The sequence below is a fragment of the Carassius auratus genome, chromosome 46 (genome assembly GCF_003368295.1).
Source record: "Carassius auratus strain Wakin chromosome 46, ASM336829v1, whole genome shotgun sequence".
Taxonomy (NCBI): Eukaryota; Metazoa; Chordata; class Actinopteri; order Cypriniformes; family Cyprinidae; genus Carassius; species Carassius auratus.
The window spans coordinates 9,963,370-9,984,751 of record NC_039288.1 but is presented as its reverse complement, the minus strand read 5'-3'; the positions used below and the strand labels follow the sequence as shown (position 1 = coordinate 9,984,751).

Here is a 21,382-nt window from a genome sequence, read left to right as displayed (position 1 = left end):
TGCAGTAACTCACCTGTCATAGTTTAATGAGTGGTTTAGATGACATGAAGTGACCCACGGTTAACTGCACTGAAAACACATGTGTGCACATTTCGAAGTTCGCAGGATTTGGTCCACAAAATGAAAAGAGCTCTCATTATTTTCTTTATCATTTCACAAACAATATTTTGACCAGATTCAACATCAGGATGATTTACTAAAAGAAATTGGAGAAATATTGTTGACTTATTTTACACTACACTGATTTTTGTCAAGTCAAATGCTCTCTGGAATGATGGACAAGCCCTTTTACAAAACACAAAACAAAATGGAAAACAAAACATTTAAAAAGTCCAACAGATACATTTAAAAGATCCAAAGTTCAAATTCCAGATAAATAAATGTAATTAAAAATCTAAGTATATTCACTATTGTATGTCAGTTGTATGGAAACTGACAGACGTGGCCTTTCAATATCTCTTTCCGTCCATTTTTATCTACAACCTAGTGTCTGCATTCTTCCAAATTTTCATTTTTAACCAAGCTCAGAAAAGGTCTCTTCTTTTAAAAACTTCTAATAGTCCATTACTGTGATGTCCTTTCCATAAAATCTGCCAAAGTAGCATCTCATGGCTCTATTTGTCCATTAAAAATATCATCCTAATGATGACGACTGTGTTTCCACTAGGAGCTAAAAAGCCAAGACATCTTTCGATTAATGAGCAGATAAGGTTCAAGTGACCAGAACTTCCTTCCCTTCATCTGCAAAGACAATGACATGACGATAGCCTGATAGAGGAAAGATGAAAAGATGAAAGAATAAAAGAATTGTTATAGTGGAAAAAGGCTCTTTAGATCATTAAAAGTCCCCTGAAGTGCCTTGAAACCAGCAGCATTATTCTATGTGGTGTCGTAATTTCAACTGAAACAGAAAGAGAGGGCGGGACATATCTAGCACCCTCGCCCCCTTTTTAAAATAGCCAATAGCGTTTTGTTTATATCTGCTCGGGCCAGAGCCATTGAGCTCGGCAAAGCTGCATTTGACAGCCACACTCTACTGTATTTGCTGCTGCGGTTCATGTGAAACAACATGAAACCAGACCTCATTTGCGCCAATCGAAAGCATATTTACACTTTCTGAATCGTTCCCTATTATCTACATTGTGCATTACGAGCATTCACTGTACAGGAAATACTACACTGTGAACAAGTGACCGATCTCATTTGTTTATAAATTATAGACAGATCAATAACATTAGACCATTTTGCGGCACAATCGCCTACTAACAACAAACAATACAGTGGCTTTCAGCAAAAATCACTTTCTATGTGAACGTAGCTTTACAGCTAATGGTCTTGGAGCCGTTATGATGCATGCATGTAAAACAAGGAGAGAAATCTCTAGTGTCTTGCAGGAATCGGATCAGAGGAGGAGTGAGCTGCAGACGTGGACGATTACAGTGAAAAAAATATAAAAGAACAGAGCATGCTATTGTCTCAAGGCCTAACCAGGTTTCCTGAGGACAGCAGAGGCCAGACTGCTGTTGTCGAGGTAACAGTGGGCAATGGTAATAACAGCACAATGTCTGGGTATGGAAATGGCGATGCCATTCACAATGAATATACTGTGAAAAAATAATATTGTTTTGCTAATCTGAATAAAAGAAATGACTGCAAGACCTAACAAAAACCTCTGCCAACTGTTTATAATACCTGCATATTACAAACAACTGATATGAGTGTACGCTTAATCGTAATAAAACCAAATTAGCAAAGGCTGCAATTTAATAAAATAAAAATGTGTGGTGTGTGTTTTAGAGTTAAGCATGGCACACTGTGTTCTTTAACATTTTCTAGCTGTATGTGAAGTAAATTCTGCTCCACACAAACGCCATCTCTGCATCTGCTCTTAGTCTGAACCGCCTTGATGTGCTTTCGGAAATGCAACATACATCAGCTTTCTTCCCATACTTCTAATGAGATGCTTCAAAGGCTAACTTCTACCCTGAAGTTAGGCTTTGAACACTCTATTGGAATCTATTGGATGTCTGCTTTGAGATTTCAATGCAAAACTCACACTGCTATGATTGGCTAACATCTTTGCATATTAAATGAGCATTACATGGGGTCATTAAGCCACTGGCTTGATTCACAGAAGTAAACAACTTTGTGAGAAAGAATGTCTGTGCATGATCCCTTACATATTTTTTTGGTAAACAACAAAAACAGCTATCATGTCGTTTCAGTCATACTTCAATATATAAGTGCTATTTGTAATGATTTATTTTTATATTACACTGTACTTTCACCCCAAAGTTTAAATGTGTATATCTTCAATATATTTTTGATTCTTCATACCCTTTTCTCACATACTCCAATTCTTGTTAAAACACGCTAGACATGCTTATTCTGTGAATTTTTGTACACTTTTTTTGTGAAATCATATTTATTTTGCCCATCAAAAGTGTGTTATCACTTTATTTTAGTGTGAGTGTGAGTTATTTTGAGCGTTTATTCACAAGATGCTGCTCCTGCTCTCCGTGTGAATGCACTCTTTTGTATAAAATATACGCTGCTCGCGCTTGCGGTATGAAACCAGCCTTAGTGGTAATCCTAATTTGTCTAGGGTCCAGTTAACCTGGCTTTCAGCAAATCAGTTATGACTACTAGATAATCACCTAATTATCATTCATGAGCCAGTCTGATAAGGATTACAATGCATTCCACAAAGTTTCAGATCTCCAACTAGAATCCTAATCCCTAAAACCCATCTATATCCATTCGATTCTGTCTCTCTCTCTCTCTCTCTTTCTTCTTTGTTTTAAAATGATCACAGTCTGTCTGAGCAAAACAAGCATCTCAGGAAAAAAATCCCCTGCATTTTATTCACTAATCAACTGCATACCAGCTTAGACATTAAATGTGCTGAACTAGCACAAATACTGCATATCAATTTGGGCTCATTATAGCTTGATCCTCATTCACGAAACTCAGTACTATGAGCCTAATGCTATTAGCATTGAGCTCTTACCCAAACAGAAATCAGCTAAAAACCAAACCTTCATTTAAACCATTATTGAATGCAGTATTACTTTCAATATTATAATCTGTAATAATTGTGAGTTCATAGCAGCCATTACTCTAGTCTTCAGTGTCACATGATCCTTCGGAAATCATTCTAATATGCTGATTTACTGCTCAAGAAACCTTTGTGACTATTATCTATGTTGATTGCGGTTGTGCTGCCCGAACAGAAAAACTTCATTGTAATCCTGTCACACAACCTCTGTAAAAATACAAACCAAATGACCTGTTTTCAGCCGAGGGTCCCTTTGAGAAATCTAATCCTGTCCAGATAGGAATGTCTGTGAGTGCAGCAGATTTTTCACAGTGTCTCCCCTCATTTATTCTGACCTTTGTCAAATACCGTAACTAAAGCTACATTTTCTTCTTGTGCTGCCTGGTGCACCTTCATTATATATTTAGACCTCTTTGCTAACATTCTAGGAAAAATAACAGTGCAAACACTGCTGGCCACTCATCTGATGTAAAGATAATAAATTCCTTCCCTTAATTGTCTCACATACATATTTAATGTTTACTTCAGCGGGATTCAGGATGACCTTCCATAATATCCACATCCAAACCGACACTCCTATTTCGACCTAAAAACGATAGGCAATTGCAATCAGCATATGAAAACTGATGCATTCTCTTCCCATCACTGTAACTCAAACATAATTTGGAAAAGGAACACTGTACAAATGCTAAAGAGGTCCAATATCTGAAAACTCTCAACTTTTTTTAGGACTACAAGATCGGCCAGAGGGCAATGTTCACACAGATACAGAAGGGGACCAGACTAGAACACTTTGTAACAGGCACAAAGAAACAAAGCCGATCCCTTACTTTCCCGAGGACAGAGAACGCACACATATACATCCATTTGAAACTGTTTCTGCCTCCCCAGCTGTGGACTTACCCTGTCAGAACAACCACAAAGTCCATTACGTTCCAGCCGTTGCGTAGGTAAGAGCCTTTGTGAAACACAAAGCCCAAGGCGATGATCTTAATGCCGGCTTCGAAACAGAATATTCCGATAAAGTAGGGCTCTGTGTCGTCCTGCAGGAGGAGAAAGCAAAAAGAAGTGTAACTTGTTTTTTGTGCATTTGAAAGCATAGAAGAAAATAGAAAGAATAGAAGATAATATAAGTTGAAGCTTTCTGCACAACACTCATAGAAAAGGTCAAGATGCATGGGTTCGTGCTGCAATGGGGAGGGAGATGTGACAATGTAAAATCATGCTCCATTGTGATTGAAAAATTTGTTTTAATGGAACAGACTACAATTATAAGAGCAGTACTTTACATATACTGAGAAACGTAAAAATAATAATAATAATATATATATGTGAGCGTGTGTGTGTGTGTGTTTCAGATGCTACAGCAACAACAATGACAACAAAGTCTCAAAACTCTGAAACCAAGTTAAACTGGAAAAATATACCAAGTATATGGTATGGAATCTGTTAGATGAGTGTACTTAAAGAGCTTCAGTCCTGGCTGCAGCAAGTCACATTGCTTCTGAACTCATTTCCATTAATGTCACCAGAGCCCTACGGCTCTACAGGCACTTACACCGGACTAACCTCTCAGTGCTCTGTTCTCAGAAATCCCTCCCACTTTATGAGTGCAGTTATCAACCCCACTTATAAATAAGTCTTCTCATGGCACTCTTTTTGATGGAAAACTTGCCCTAGCAATATCATATCTTACAACAATCTCCAATAACAACAACATGATGCCATTTTATGATTATAACTTGGTACAGAAAGGAAATCACTACAGTGTTAAATCTCTCTATTGCCCGTAAAAAAGTCTTGAGTAATGCATTACATAATATTTCATTATCAAACACAAATATAATTAAACAAAAACTAAATGTGTCGAACACTCCCTTAAGGTGCCCAAAGTGAAATCACACTCTATTGGTGTATATTTTCTCAATAATAGTCTAATTATCGCTGTGGTGCTAGACAGCGCCTGTCGTGTTGTCTCTATGAAATCACTTGGCAAAAATGTGCTCGCGGGAGCAGATGTGAGGCTGTGCGTAACGGATGATTTATGGGAGCGGAGAAATGAGTGAGTGTGGCGGCACACAGCATATTTCAGTTTATTATGTATAGATCCAAAGAGTTTATTAATAATGAAGATCCTGTCTGTAGTGTTTGGGTATCGGGGGGCCAGTTTAGCTCTGCAACAGGTAGGGAATTGGTTGTGTCACAGTGTTAACCAAACAAGCCGTTGATAAATTTGACAGGTTGAGGTGGAACCCTTGCTATAGGGAGCAATGAAAACTGCAATAACTCTTCAGTTAAGGACTGCCAAACTTTTAATGTCTTCCTGTCATCTCACTGACGACTGCTTCCTGTCAACGCAATTCAACGCAGGATTCATAAAATGGTAGTTCTTGAAACACGATTCAGTGCCCAGTTTGTTTAGACCAGCTTGCTCCTTCAGATTACAGCCTGTAAATATGATTGATAATTGTTGCTGTAATGTTCTGTCGAGTGTTCAAAATATGTTGCGTTGTGTAGAGTAGCCTCACGCAAAGTGGGGGTTTGGAAAGATGAAATCTTCTAACTAATTGTTTGAGAGTTGTTAAGAAATAAGGTACATTTAAATGCATACTATAAGAATATTAAAGTGTTTTCTGACCTTGCATGCATGTAAACCTGTTGTTGGGGACTCCCAAAACCAAATTATGATCCTTTCAAATAGCATAATTGGGGCACTTTAAGCAGCCAAACCATTTTTAACATTGACAGCATACACACACACACACACAAAAGGGGAAGGGGGACATTTTCAGCAAAACAAAACAAAACCAAAAATGTGTTTATCATGATAAGGAGCAGCTAAAACATACTTTTTATGTTGACTAAAGAAGGTTAACCATTTGGTTTTGACCAAATGCAACCGAAACCCATAAACCTACACGATAAGAATAAAAAGTTGTATTTTTAGCATCAGGAAGTTGTTTTCAAGAGGACCCAATTGACCTTCTAGTCTCATGCTGTTTTCCTTTCGGTGTTTCCAGCACTCCTCCAGGGAGAGTGGAATCTAACATCATTGCCTGCATATTCAGCTTCACAGACTGTTACTGCCTTAATCCGCCATCATGTCCAGTTCTAATTGTGCAACAGCATACTTTGAAGATGCTTCCTTATATCCTTCTGACTCAACAGGCACAACTGCCGTTGTGAGCGGGGGAAATAGAGCAAGGCAGTTGATCAAAGCTTGCTCTGCATGGGTTAAGGTTGGATCATGCGTTATGCACACATTCATCAATGGTTCCCAGCAGGCAGGGTTTTAATGAGACCGAGACATGGCTCCTGTGTGGAGTGCTTGGGTGGTTCTTAGCGGCCCTGGATGGGAGCTCTGAGAGTGGGATAACAGCCTCCGCTACCACAGGCTCACTGATCACCCACGCCAACCAGTGCAAGACCGCTAAAATGATCAATCAATATACTCCAGAGGAGATGTCGGGTGTGTGGGTGGAAAGAAAAGCAAGCCAAATACACAGTTATCTCTCACTAGCTCTGCTTTTCGCAGAATGCATTGTCATTGCTGTTTCTCTCTCTTAAGAGATATGGATGCAGTCATACTGAGTAAAAAAATTATAGTCTGATATGTGACAGACATGTGAAACCTTAATAATTAAGAGTGAATGACTGAAAAACAGAAAATTTGCATGCTCACCAGGCGTTCAGACATGGGGGTCTTGTCCATGGCAGGGAGATGCTGTTCGAGGGCCAGTACGATGCAGTTGGCAATGATGGTAGTGAGGATAAGGTACTCAAATGGAGTGGATGAGTCAAGGAAGAATTCCAGAATAACAACAAACATAACAAATTCAAAAACATTCCAAAGAGTAAGACTATGCAAAATAAAGTGAACAAGAAACTGTATCTATAGCGTGATGTAAATTCAACAGGAAATGTGCTGATACACATGCTTTAAAATACTGGCTTAAAGGGCATAGAGAACCAAAAAAAAAGAAAAAAAAAGAAAAAGATTTGCCTTTGTTTGTCAATGTCAAAATGCAGAATAACTTCATATAGGTTTCTGTAAAGCATTTTTTTCAATTTATGAGTATTTGTGAGTAAAATCTAATTATTTTGAATTTATATATCAGACCTTTTTGCTCATAAACTGAAAAACCCCATTATAAAAATAAAACTTTCAAAAATTTCAAAAACAACCCATGGCAAATTTGTATTTCTGGTTTGACCTCACGGGTGCAGCACTCTATGGGGTTTTATATTGTTCATTGACTTTCCAAATATCTTCTTTTGTGTTCCACAGAAGAAATTAAAGGGAGAAATACCATACATGACTTTTAGAATCTGAGCGGATTTTAAAACACTATGCATAATATATTTGCCAACTTTATAAAAGGTTACAGAGAAAGACTGGGCATCATAAACTAAATGAGGATTGCACACTACCAGACTTTCAAATTGTCTGAAAAACTCATTTACAAACAGTGCTAGGAGATGAGCAACAATTCAAAACAATAATCAATGTGTCCAAACATGTCTGCTTTCATATTATATAGCAGGTGAAAAACAGTACACGTAAACAGTAGAAATTCCAAACTCACAGAATTTATAGTTGGTGAAAAAGTACCCAGATTAATAATACTGTATAGTGCACATTCAAAGGACACTTGAGGCGATGGGAGAGAATTTGTAAAGTGACACAACTGGTGCTGGTAGGTCCTGTGACCATAATACTATACTTTTTTAATACTTTTTTAACAGATACCAAGTAAGTTTAAAATTAAATACAGTCGTACTAGACAGTATGCAATTTCGGACACAGCTTATTTACTCTAAAATCAGCTCAAAATATCCTCAGCATAAAATCAAATTCTGAAGCTATAAAATTGTGGTTTGTGTCCATCATAAACTACCTGATTTTCTGCAAAATCTTACAACTCTGCCGTCTAAACAAAATCTACAGACTAGCTCTGTCTTTCGGCAACTAGTCTCGACACATCCAGACTTCAAATCAGGGCAAAATCTGTGCTGAAGTTGTATATTCCAACCTTAAATTATACAGATTTAGAATGACATAACGGTGAACTATCACACTTAAAGCATTCCTCGGGAATAACTACTTGTGAATTTCCCCCACACTGCCCACCAATGACAAAAGGATTGTGTCACGTAAACACTCAATCACTAAATCAGAAGAAGATGAGGACAGAACAACCCCAACAGAGTTCAACTCACATACCTCCAAGCTTAATCAAGCTACTGACATCCAACTTTGTGTCCTTGGCATTCCCAGACGACCTTTGTCAAACCCACTAGCAGTAATCCTGAATGAATACATAACCTCCTTCCATGCTGGAAATGACATGCAGAGGTCTGGGCATAAAAGTGAGAAATGCTTTGGAACATTTCAGTGCAGAGATCACGATTTCCCATTAAGTTGGAATGACGGTTTCTCCCTCAGCACAGCCATTTGTGCAACCTTATTGTGTTTGTGAGATGTTTGTGTAAGCCCAACAAACTTGTCATTATAAAAATCTTTTTCATCCTTTTTAAAGGAAACACTAAAGGGCTGCTAACATCTTTATGGGTGGTCGGCCATAATATTCCATTCTTTGGACAGGATCCATTTTTCCAATTTATATTCCATGCCCGTTCCCTGCGGCTATAGGTCTTAACGGGAATCGCTATTCATTAAGGCAAAGAATTAAAAAGGAAATGTCCAATGGCCTCTTCAATTACATTCTTGTCACCCCTTGAGGGATCTCTACACGCTATAGAAACCTAATGCTATGAATGCCTGAATTCCATAAAGATGCATTTTAAATGGACTGTACGACAAATTGGACGTATTTATCAGAAATAAAGGCAGGGTATCTGATTGCACAGTGCTTTAAAATTCTAGTAAATGTTGGAGACTGGAACATCAACGGTGAGATTTCAGGACCCTGGAGAGCTCTACAGCTTTTCACAAACAATATGCAAAATAATAACAATAATAATAAAATTAAATTATGAATTAAAAACTCTCTGGGTTTATACATTTCTTCTGGAAGAAACATTTTGAATTATAAAATGTAAATGATTTTAAACTTTGATGGTAAACAATGATATACATAGGTTACCCATATTTATTGTGTATTAACTACTAGCAACCTTGTTAACAACTTACTTATGCTAATGAACTATATTATTTTATTGAATTATTAGTATCAACAGTAGTAGTAGTAGTAGTAGTAGTAGGCAACTATTTAACATTGCCATTATTGCCACACATTAGCTTTACTTAGTTTACAACTAAATCTAGGTTTAACACCATAGTCATGAGACTGTTTTCTCACTTGGTAAATGTAATCCTGAGCTTTTTTGTCCAATGTTTCACCCTTTTCATACTTTATCCTGAGTTATACATTTCACACTGCACGTTAAACCCCGCAGCCGTTATGATTTTCACATTTATAAGGCCAATATCACTGGAAAAATACAATACGCGACATGCAACTGCGTGTCTGTGTAAAGCTGCAACCGCAGAAACCGTTTTGAATCTTCACTGTTCGACGTTTTAACATCTTAGAAATAAACAGCGCGTGAAAGTTTCTGTGACTAAGCTGAATAAATGACTATTCAATGAGGAAGCGCTATGCCAGTTTATGATTGGTTGTCTGTTGCCAATCAATTAACTGTAACGTTCTTATGCCGCTTATTTCACACTATGTATTTGGTGGGGCCAAATCCCTTTTGAAACGCTAAATACTCGATGGTATAGTCTGTAACCGGGGTTTAAGAAGAAGAAAAAAACCTTAGCCCAGGGTTTTTTGAGCGCTTGACTTTCCTACGTTTGAACCAGAAAATAAAAAGGCTGCTCAGCCAACACCCTGACACGGCCACCAGCTGTCAAATGAAAAAAAAAGTGCGTGAACACGTGAAAACAAAAGACATGTCAGTGTCAATCACCATTTCAGCACGCAACAGTCCGTTTGACATTGCCAGATCAAAAGCGTGTATTTACATGCTTTCTAAACAAGAACGATATAAAATGTAGAAGTGGAGATGCCATGAAGATTTTTTTTTTTTTTTTTTTGGAATATTAAGGATATGGCCACTCGGTTATTCTTTTGGCGTATTTCCTGATGATATTGTCCTCACTGAAGATGAACAAAGAGCGGTTGACAGAGAAGCAGTTCTGTTTGGTTTGTTTAGGATTATATAAAGCCATTGTCCTGGCTCTTTGAGCCATCGACTGTTTGTACATTCTTTGACCGCCCGAGGGACCTCCTGCCCGGGCTCCCCCTCTCCCGGCGCACGCTGGACCTCCATAGCGGGTGGACAGATCGTCTCCAAAGCGAGCCATCCTAGACATGCAGATATCCAACAGGTAAAATCCAAACTGGCATTAAATATTAGATGAAGAGTGCACATTACAGTACAGACATATGTTACCACGTAGAGTTTCCATCAGTCTATGTGAAGTGAATTAAAAATATAAAGTCCCTTTTAACCAGCTCTCCGTGCGCCCTCGCCTCACTCCATTGCTCAGAAAAACGCACAAAAGAGAAATTTGTCATAGAAATGTCATTCCCGTTGAGTGCATTTCAGACAATGGAAAATGTGTAACCTTCCAATTCGTGCCACATCCATCCAACACAACCTGATCCAGCTGACAGGTCACGGAACCAAAATGTGCACCATCCCTTACGCTTCACGAAGACGGAAAAAACGAGCTGGTGAAATCAAAAGCGCGAATTCATGTATTCCATAAGCACGCACAAACGTTTTTTTCTCTTCAGCAATGATTTGCTTTCCGCTTCCACACAACAGTTGTACTTGGAGACGCGCACGGTACGAATGGTGCCAAATGAGTGGACGCTGCGCGAGGCTCTCACACGTGACGCAAACGGCCCTATAGGCAGGACCACCTGCTGGAGAGCGCGTGAGTGGGAGGATGTCTTAATTGATCATCAATTAATGATATTAATAACGGTTTGCCTTATTGTTTGCTTAGTGTCCATTTGCTGAAAATGAAGTAAAAGGGCCAAGCAAAAGCTCTTTTCGTTGTCAATAAATTACAAAATTTGAATCTTAAAATATTTTTTAATTGTTCATTATAGGTTAGGAAATTGATGGCCAAAATCAGTGGCACCTTTACACAAAAGCAAAAGCGAATTGTTGGTTCCCTGCTTTTGTCAGTAAATTATCAAGCTGCATTGTGTGCCTTTGTTTGGTTTTTTTAATGCATACTGTTCTCGGCCATACACATTTTCATAATATATTTGCACAAATTTGATGATTGAACAAACAAATTTAGTTATCTAAATGTAGTGGCTTGTGGTTTGACTCCACACTGACAACTGAAAGAAAGAAAAGTATTCAGCATGTCCAGATGTGAAGCTCAAGGCATTAGAATTGGTAAGTGTGAAGAACTGTCTGTCTGCATGCAGCCAGTCCAGACCCAGAGGCACAAAATCTCATGAGACTCCAGGCTGTTGAGCTAATCTCTGGATGTGTGGCATACCAGAGCCCCATCCTACAACACCCTAGGGGATTGCAGTGGAAAGGATTCAAGACACACACACACACACACACACCCAGATGGAAGATACAAGGGAAATAAGCTTTCAATCTTAGGACAGTTCTTGGATCTCTGTATTTTGCATTTTCTGCATTTTCTCCCAAGAATATTTTCCTGTTGAGATGATTACTATTCATTGAAAAAAAAAATATATATCACTGTTCCCACAAAAAAAAAACATTTTTTTTAAACATTGATAATAATAACTTAATTATTGAGCATCAATAAAATATATTAGATTATATAAAGCACTAAATTATATATATTTTTACAGTTCTGATTAGATAAGGTTTGAAATTTTATTTGCACAATTCAGTTCATACATTCCATATACTGCATGAATAAGTGCAAATACTTTTTGAGGCCACTGTACAGTTCATATATGTGACCCTGGGACACAAAACCACTCTTAAGTCACTGGGGTATATTTGTAGAAATAGCCAAAACAAACAAATAAATAAATAAATAAAAACATTGTATGGGTCAAAATTACAGATTTTTCTTTGATGCCAAAAATTATAAGTATATTAAGTAAAGATCATGATCCATGAAGATATTTTATACATTTTCATACCATAAATATATCAAAACTTAATTTTTGATTAGTTGTATGCATGGCTAAGAATTCATTTGGACAAATTTAAAGGCAATTTATTTATTTATTTATTTTGTAAGTATTTTGCACAGATTCCAGATTTTCAGATCTCTGCCAAATGTTGTCCAATCCTAATAAACCATACAACAACGTAAAGCTTATTTATTCAGCTTTCAGATGATGTATAAATCTCAATTTCGAAAAATTGACACTTAAGACTGGTTTTGTGGTCCATTTCAAATGATCCCCTGCTGCTCACCTCTCCTCCCGTGCTGCTACCTGCTCTTGACACATTTCATGGGCGCTGATGATATCCATGTTCCTCAGGTCTCTGGGCCTCTCCAGCTCTACCACAGTGGCATATTTGCTACATTCTGCATTGTTCCGGTCATCTCTGGCATTTTGGCTCTCCTCATACAGACTGCCTTTGCTGGATAGTTCTGTAAAAGCTTCTTTTTTGTTCCTCTGATTGTCAGGTGGCTCAGAAGAATGAGCCCAGGAACTGAACTCTGTGCCCAGAGTCAACATCCGCCATGTTCTAAGCGTGGCCAATCGGGCAGCTTTATTTTTTTAATAAGATGAGAGATGATAAACAGACTTACTCAAAGAAATCACACACATTACAGGTAATGAGACAAAGGCATGCTTGGTATAGGGCCAACTATAAAGGACTTGCTGTAATCTTTATCCTATATAAAGTAATAAGTATTACAAAATCTATATTTAGAGCCAACTGTATAAGTATTTTTTTCAGAATTAAAATTAAACAAACAAATAAATATAATAAAACTACTACAAAATAATTAAATTCCCTTCAATTCTTATTACTACAAAGCCAAAAAAAAAAGTTTTTATTCCCGTAATGAAAATAAATATCAAGAAAAAGTATAAACTGAGATATATTAATGTAGTTTGTACTTATATTGATTTAAATACAAACTTTATTGTATTACAGTAATTCTTTAGACATTGAAAAAAATATTATTATTATTAACACTGATAATATTTGGAATGAAAAAAGGTAATGATTAAAAAAACCGAATTCCTTATTATTGTCATAAGTAAATATCACAATGCAAAATTTATGGAAGCCTGTTTCGCCACAGGACAAAAACTAGTACAACTGTGAATTATTCAATTAAGACTTTTTACAATTCAGACTTTTCCCTCATAATTTAAGAATTTATATCTTAAAATTCAGACTATAAATTTGAAATTTTAAGGTGTAAACTCAGATTTGTTGGATGCAAACACTGAATTGTGAGATAAAACGGCCGCAATTACCTTATTAATTTTTTTTTTTTAAACACGTGGCAGAAACAAGCTTCCCTTGTACATAACCTGGACATGTTTTTGTGAAATTCACCCAGAAAAAGACATTCAGTCTCAGCTCATCATTTAATGTCACTAAACCTAAATGCCACTAAATGTCACTAAAGCAAGTCATTTACATCATTATCTATTATTAAAATAAACTAAAGAGTTCACTATGATACAGATGAGTAACAATCCACAACCCACTTAATGACACGGCAACCTCGAAAGACAAACCCAGTGAACATCCTACCATAGATGACAGCTGATTTTCTCTCCTTCCAGTCAGAGTAATGCGGTGTTGACCTCTTCATGGCTCTGCTTAATTGTTAACCTTGTGCAGCTCTATGAATTTTCACAATCCAGCTTCTCAGCCGTAACAGTCTATCCACGAAGCGTGATCTTCATAATTGTACTGACCGCTGTAATAGTGAACAGGTCTTAAAAGTCTGCAACTGTGGAATGCGGAAAGGAGGTTTCCTGTCTCATTAGTAAAAAGCCTTTATCAAAAGTCAAAGCGGCGTAATTATCAGCTCACATTTCTTTGAATCAATTACAACTCAAATCTCAAGTAATCAGGAAGAGAATAATCAAAGAATTTATAAATAAATAATCAAAAGGCTTCCTGTTTTGCATCACATTTGTGGCCACATGGGTTTAAAAAGTGTTACTCCAAAGACAAAAACATGAATTATCTGCTTCTTCAAAGAGAGTTATGAGATGAACAGCAGATATTAAAAACTAGTTCTCATCATACTTGATGTTACCCTTGCATGACAGTGACAGAGATGTTTCTCTTTTATGAGTAGTAAATTTATTGAAAAAGAAAAACACAACCAGAACGGTTGTGCATCATGGTTCACGGTCCAGAAATGTGTTACAGTTTTCTTTGTTCCTCCTCATTTTGCAGTGTTTTGAAACTCTACTGTATGTCTTGATTTGCACGAAGGACATGACTACACTATCAACATTTAAAAAGACTGTCATAGTTTCACCATCAACGTGAACTTATGGAACAAAATTGATACAGGCTAACTATGTCAAATTACAGTTAGAAAAAAACAAAGTGATGCCAATTAAAAAATACAAATGAAAAAGAAAACCATATTTTACAACTTGTATTCACTTAGTAATAAAAAAAAAAATAACAAAAACCTTTTTTCAGCACCATTTGCGTTTTCCTACACCCGACCGCATTTCATTCCACCAGAGGGAAACGTTCCAGTCCTATTCCTAAAGCACGTGTCTCAAAAGCATGCTAATAGGTTCCATCATTGTGACCGAAAGTATGCACAGAAATATTTTACAGTTTGCATTTGCATTGATGGGAGGTGCAAGTAGTATTTATTACAACAGCCGTGTCTAACCAGGCCTGTAACATGCAGGAAATAACCCATAGGGCTCGTTTTTAGACTCGTCCAGGATTAATTTGCATTTCCAGTGGCGATTCGCCATTAAAACGCATTTATACTCAAGACCTGGACTTTTTACCGGGAGGAAATTCAGAGGCCTTTTCATGACTTTGGTAGCACTGACATGACGTCCTGCGTCTGTGAACCAATCACAGATGGGCGCTTAAGTCCAATGATCGCTAGCCAATAGTTCATCTCAAGTTAATACAGCCCACTGAAGGACTCAGAAAAGGATACTGGGAAAAAAAGGTTGGTCTTTGAATACCTTTACATAATAATCTGCATATTCTGTGAATGTACAAAAACTAAATTCTGAAGAAAAGTAAACCAAACAGATGCATGAAGTGTTAAACGAACATTATTTGAAACTCATTTGGGAATCGATAGTTCAGTTTTCGCTGACCTTGACAGCTGAAGTAAAACCTTGAAGAATAAGTTCATAAAAGAGGACAAGATGCGTGTATGCGAATGACGCAGGAGTTCGAGTCGGGCAGGAGAACACTGTGCGACAAGAATAAGGTAGTACTCAACGGAAACCGGTTGCAAAGTCCAAAAACTGGCTCAGACAGGATCATTCTCAAGAGAAAAAAAAAACAGGAATCCACTTTGAGCTCTTTTCATGATGTATCACGGCCCAAAGGGGCAGGGTGACGATAAAAAACCTCTACAAAATGTGCGTAGTGAACACCCTGAAAAAAACTCTAACTGTGCACCTTCAAGACTTCAAACCCCTAAACCGTTTTAACCAATCAAGGCTTTCAGACCACCGGAGATAAATGTGGCACTGTGGGTGTGGCATCAAGTGGCCCGGGTTGGTAACCGGAGCTGATTAGAGATAGCAGAAGTGCCCGTGCTGGTGATGGGAGGTGACCGTAAAAGTAGGAGAACCGGATGTCTTATGTGGGAAAGATGGTTGTCAGAGGGCTTAGCTGGGGCTGGATGGGGTGGACGAGCTGGTATCGGGCAGGGCGCTGGGCTGCTGGTCTCCCGGCGTACTGTCTGCCTGTCTCTGGGCGACGGCAGTGGCTGAGTGCTTGCATTTGGACGAGCCACACTGGCATCTGAACAGCTTCCCTTTTACATCCCAGAAGTGATCACCGTAATCAAACCTGAGACGGGGAGAGAAATTCCAATTTTATATTCCGGTAAAAATAAATGAGCGCCGACAAATGCATTCATGAATTGCACGATGAGGAAACTAACATGATGAGTCAACCTAAATTGAGTATTAGCAAGTAAACGGACAATGATGCAAATCAGACCCAAGTTCGTCTCCGGCACTGATGTTCTTGCAGGCGAAGAACGCGATGTGAGGAAATCTGAGGTCCTGGTGAGAGGTGAACACTCGACAGGGAAACAGATTCGGCTCACAGTGATGGTTTATGAAGCGGCTGATGTTGCCATAGAAACGCGCATCAACGCAGTACATATCACCCACCTGCAACAGCAGTGAAAGAAAATACATTGAGAAGGTCAGACTGAAAAGAGCAATAAGGATGAGCTTTCATTATTCCTTGTTCTTTTTAAGTATTTTACACATAATCACACACACACACACGCACGCACGCACGCACACGCACGCACACGCACACACACACACAGATATATATATATATATTCACTCACACACACACCAGTAGAATATGTATGATTTTTTTTGAATGGAAAAAAACAAACATAATGTTGTGAAATATTACAATCTCAAATGTAACTGTTTTCTGTTTCAATATACTGTATTTTAAAATGCAATTTATTCCTGCAATAGTAAAGCTGAATTTTCAAGAGCCATTACTAAAATTGATTTTGACAATGTATAAACATTCACTGTTCCTTCTGATCAATTTAATGCGTCCTTTATAATGGGCTTTAATTAATTATTTATTTAAAGTATTAATCACCTTTCATTTATTAATTTTAGAATACTTTTTAAAAGTATATATTTGATTAATTTCTTATCATAACTGATTTCAGTAGTTCAGTTTTTCCCCATTGTGGTTGCTTGCTTGCATGCTGGTTAGACTCTTCCTTTTAAATTGATGGTTCTCGGCCAGAATAAGCTGTAGTACAGCCCAGATTTTATGCCATCAATCCAACATCTGTCTATGCAAGACTACTGAAGGCCTAAAATACAAGTACTAAAATATCATGATACAGTCAAATAAATAAAGAATAAATTATTCTTCTGTGCTGACAGAGGTAATCTTAACGATATATGCAAAATGTTCTTGCAGGCATGCAGATAATCCACTATTGCCAGGAGCAGACAGGAGAGGTAATGTGATTTTGAAGGGAAGTCATCTTAGGGTGGCAATACCTTGCTGTCCAGACTGAAAAGATAGGAGTCATTCTCTCTGACATCTGCTTCGGCATCAGAGATGATCTCACCAACATATCTGTTGGAAGGAAATGAAACATTAGGGTACAAACACACTTAGCACACAATCGTATCCACACTGACACACCTAAACAAACATCTGCACAGTCACACACAGTCAGGAAGATATGACACAGGCCTCAGTCAACTTTAGAAACATCATAAAGCTCAAAAGGGTTCTAAATAAGAAACTCACTCGCAAACAAATGTTCCTTGCGGGATATCCTGTAACGTCTTGACACCCCATCCCATCATCTGCGTCCTGAACAACTGCAGTCTTATCCTAAGAAACAATTTAAGAGAAAACCACTCAATCCACATCATATACTACAATATATCAACTAAGTGAGTTTTTTTGTAAAATAAATAATAAACTTCAGCATTATACTGAATGACACATATAACAGATATAGCCAATATATAAATCATCCTGTTCTCTATATAAAAAGTTTTCAAACTAGAGTTCATAGATTTATAAACCCGATTCCAAAAACGTTGGGACACTGTACAAATTGTGAATAAAAACAGAATGCAATGATGTGGAAGTTTCAAATTGTAATATTTTATTCAGAATACAACACAGATGACATATCAAATGTTTAAAACTAGAAAATGTATACTTTTAAGGGAAAAATAAGTTGATTTGAAATTTCATTGCATCAACACATCTCAAAAAAAGTTGAGACAAGGCCATGTTTACCACTGTGTGGCATCCTCTCTTCTTTTTATAAAAGAAGAGGAGATTCCTGCAAACGTCAGGGGACCGAGGAGACATGTTGCTCAAGTTTAGCAATAGGAATGTTGTCCCATTCTTGCCTAATACAGGGTTCTAGTCGCTCAACTGTCTTAAGTCTTCTTTGTCGCATCTTTATCTTTATGATGCTCCAAATGTTTTCGATGGGTGAAAGATCTGGACTGCAGGCTGGCCATTTCAGTACCCGGATCCTCCTCCTACACCATGATGTTGTAATTGATGCAGTGTGTGGTCTGGCATTGTCATATTGGAAAATGCAAGGTCTTCCCTGAAATAGACGACGTCTGGATGGGTGCACATGTTGTTCTAGAATTTGGATATACCTTTCAGCATTGATTTGTCTGACCACAGAACAGTTTTCCATTTTGCCACAGTCAATTTTAAATGAGCCTTGGCCCAGAGAAAACGCCTGCGCTTCTGGATCATGTTTAGATATGGCTTCTTTTTTGACCTATAGAGTTTTAGCTGGCAACGACGAATGGCACGGTGGATTGTGTTCACCGACAATGTTTTCTGGAAGTAATCCTGAGCCAATGTTGTGATTTCCATTACAGTATCATTCCTGTATGTTATGCAGTGCCTTCTATGGACCCGAAGATCACGGGCATCCAGTATGGTTTTCAGCCTTGACCCTTATGCACAGAGATTGTTCCAGATTCTCTGAATCTTTGGATGATGTTATGTACTGTAGATGATGATACGTTTTTCCTCTGAAAAAGTTTTTCTCTGAGAAACTCCTTTCTGATATTGCTCCACTATTTTTTCGCCGCAGCACTGGGGGAATTGGTGATCCTCTCCCCATCTTGACTTCTGAGAGACACTGCCACTCTGAGAGGCTCTTTTTATACCCAATCATGTTGCCAATTGACCTAATAAGTTGAAAATTGTCCTCCAACTGTTCCTTATATGTACATTTAACTTTTCCGGCCTCTTACTACTAACTGTCCCAACTTTTTTGGAATGTGTAGCTCTCATGAAATCCAAAATGAGCCAATATTTGGCATGACATTTCAAAATGAATCGGGTTTGTATAGCGGGCCGCAATTGTACACAAAAATAGGAGTAGAAAATTATAAACAAACAAAAAAACATATATATATATCACAAAACGTTTTGGGATGACAATCTTTTCTTGCTATTAATTACACAAGAATGAAAATCATGAGATCAGCAACAGTTATTTTACTGACATAAATCAGCATGGATGTGAGGTACCTCAGTCCGTTCTGTACCACACGGTTTTTGCATGTTCTCCAGCATGAGCAGGCATGGTTGCACTCAAATATAAGAGGTGGCTCCTCATTGCAGAACTCAGGCAGTAGACGGCTCTCCTGACGCCACAAACAAAAAACATTTGAACTCTCGTACAAAAATGCACATTACAACATGGTGCTTGGCAATTCGAAACTCACCACCATGATGCTAGATTACATAGAATGATAAAGATATCAATATTACCTAAGCTAGTTTAATACTTTAAGTACAATTAACAAACATTTTTAAGCATGGGCATTAGAATCAGTGATATTTGATTTAGCACCACTGATACTTTTGACTAGACCATTTTGCATCGTCTTGTACTTAGCTAGTTCCACCTCTAGGTGGAGATGTTTTCCAAGTCAAATTACATTAACAGCTAGTAAGCGCTAGTAATTCATGTAACTGCTAGTAAGCGCTAGTAATTCATGTAACTGCTAGTAAGCGCTAGTAATTCATGTAACGACTAGTAAGCGCTAGTAGACCTAGTAATTCATGTAACTGTGCTTCAAAATTTTCCAAATATTCCTAATTTACAGATATAACATGAAGAGAGCTTAGAAATGGACTTACTTTATCATACCAGCAGCGCAGGCTGAGTTGTCCACACATGCAGCTAGCTGAGGAGCAATCGTCTTTACAGACGCAGTACTGCAGAGTGAAATAACAATTATACATCTTTTTCCTGAGATTTATCACTCAATGTTCTGTCTTAGCTAACCAGCCAACTCAAATTTGAGTTGATTAATTGTTTTTCTTATAATCATTGAGCACAATAAAAACAGGAGTTAGCTTGTTTACTTGCAAGTGGGTGATATTTTTGTCAATGTTCATTGGTGACGTCACACAGCTATCAGGGACGTATTTGTAGTTGTCAGGACAGGGTTCGCTATCCACCGCATTCACACATGAGATGGGGACTTTCTCGTAGCCTCTGGCGATGTCCCTAAACACAATTACACGGTCATTTAAAAGCTAATTTAGGTCTTAATTCTGGTTTAGATAAACATGGCAATACTGTGAGCTGAAGGACAATGAGATATGAAATAAGTAGATCTACCTGTTGAGAAGCTTCTCTACAGGGTCAGTCTGGTTGCTGTTAGCTTCTTTCTGCTTTTTGCTGGCTTGAAGGGTGGTCCAAACCTTCGAGTTCTGGCTGGAGCACTCCATGGGCGTCTCTCCCTCTTTGTTCTTAAGACTTATGTCAGCACCTCGTGACAGAAACAAGCTACAGGTGGCACATAAGAGATATTTTTAAAAGTTTTTACTAAAAGTAAATACCATTTTCCAAAAATGTTCACATTTTTCATTCTTAGTGTTTTAATTCATGGGTTTCAAACAAACCAATTCTAAGGATGAAAAATCACATGTGTAATCCATCTTCTCCTGTGGCAATATTACATTCAGGACTCCAACCAATCACTGTAACTGCCTGCCAACTGATCAATAATCAAATTTGTCCAGGAAACGATGAGAGCACGCCTTTATTGCTAGTGTCCAGCTTCAATAAATCTATATGACATTGATCCAGTCTCCAATAAAAAAAATGCAGCTTTAAGCTGATTGGGATCTACACAAGCACCTGATTAGACTGCAGTACATCGGATATGGGTGTAATCCTGCAGTACAGTTATCTTCAAGGAGGACGGCTCAGACGTCTCTAAGTTGTAAATAAGCCTACCTCATTACAGACCTGTAAGACTGAAAGGAAGTTTCCCAATCAATCAGCCTGGGATCGATAAAACCTAACTGAGGTTTACTCACTTCACACAGTCGAGCCGGCTCTCCCGTGACGCTATGTGCATCGGCGAGTCTCCGTGGATGTTGACGGCGTTCAGATCACACTTTGCATCCAGCAGGATCTCAGCTATCTCCACACAGCCAGAGAATGCCGCCCAGTGTAGACAGATATTTTCCTCCTAGAATCAAAGTTTGCAATTGCAACAGATCAAATACAGTGCAGTTTAAACCGTCTTTGTCATCTGAACCTATGCAATAATTGAAAATATGACAGTCAACTACAAAATACTGTGAAACTGCAGATTTTACTGTAGTTTCCACATACAA

The 21,382-nt window shown here is 38.0% G+C and overlaps 2 protein-coding genes across 12 annotated transcripts in view; both read right to left on the bottom strand.

The window, feature by feature from the left end:
• Positions 1-712: 712 nt before the first annotated feature.
• Positions 713-10,872, bottom strand: LOC113063646 (voltage-dependent P/Q-type calcium channel subunit alpha-1A-like). Its single transcript, XM_026233985.1, has 5 exons — positions 10,138-10,872; positions 6,741-6,846; positions 3,962-4,101; positions 1,489-1,604; positions 713-768 (listed from the first exon to the last, which is right to left on the bottom strand). Exons 1-5 carry the CDS (start codon positions 10,398-10,400, stop codon positions 713-715), a joined length of 681 nt encoding a protein of 226 aa, XP_026089770.1. The 5' UTR covers positions 10,401-10,872.
• A 2,713-nt stretch (positions 10,873-13,585) lies between these two features.
• Positions 13,586-21,382, bottom strand: part of LOC113064116 (histone-lysine N-methyltransferase EHMT1-like) — a 31,473-nt gene continuing 23,676 nt past the window's right edge. For all 11 annotated transcript variants that reach the window (XM_026234691.1, XM_026234702.1, XM_026234693.1 and 8 more), the window contains 9 exons: positions 21,080-21,234; positions 20,376-20,543; positions 20,117-20,261; positions 19,889-19,966; positions 19,274-19,389; positions 17,501-17,587; positions 17,245-17,323; positions 16,193-16,368; positions 13,586-16,039 (listed from right to left, as the gene is read on the bottom strand). In XM_026234691.1, the coding sequence (XP_026090476.1) occupies positions 15,856-16,039; positions 16,193-16,368; positions 17,245-17,323; positions 17,501-17,587; positions 19,274-19,389; positions 19,889-19,966; positions 20,117-20,261; positions 20,376-20,543; positions 21,080-21,234 (1,188 nt within the window). In that variant the 3' untranslated portion in view covers positions 13,586-15,855. The remainder of the gene's footprint in view (positions 16,040-16,192; positions 16,369-17,244; positions 17,324-17,500; positions 17,588-19,273; positions 19,390-19,888; positions 19,967-20,116; positions 20,262-20,375; positions 20,544-21,079; positions 21,235-21,382) is intronic.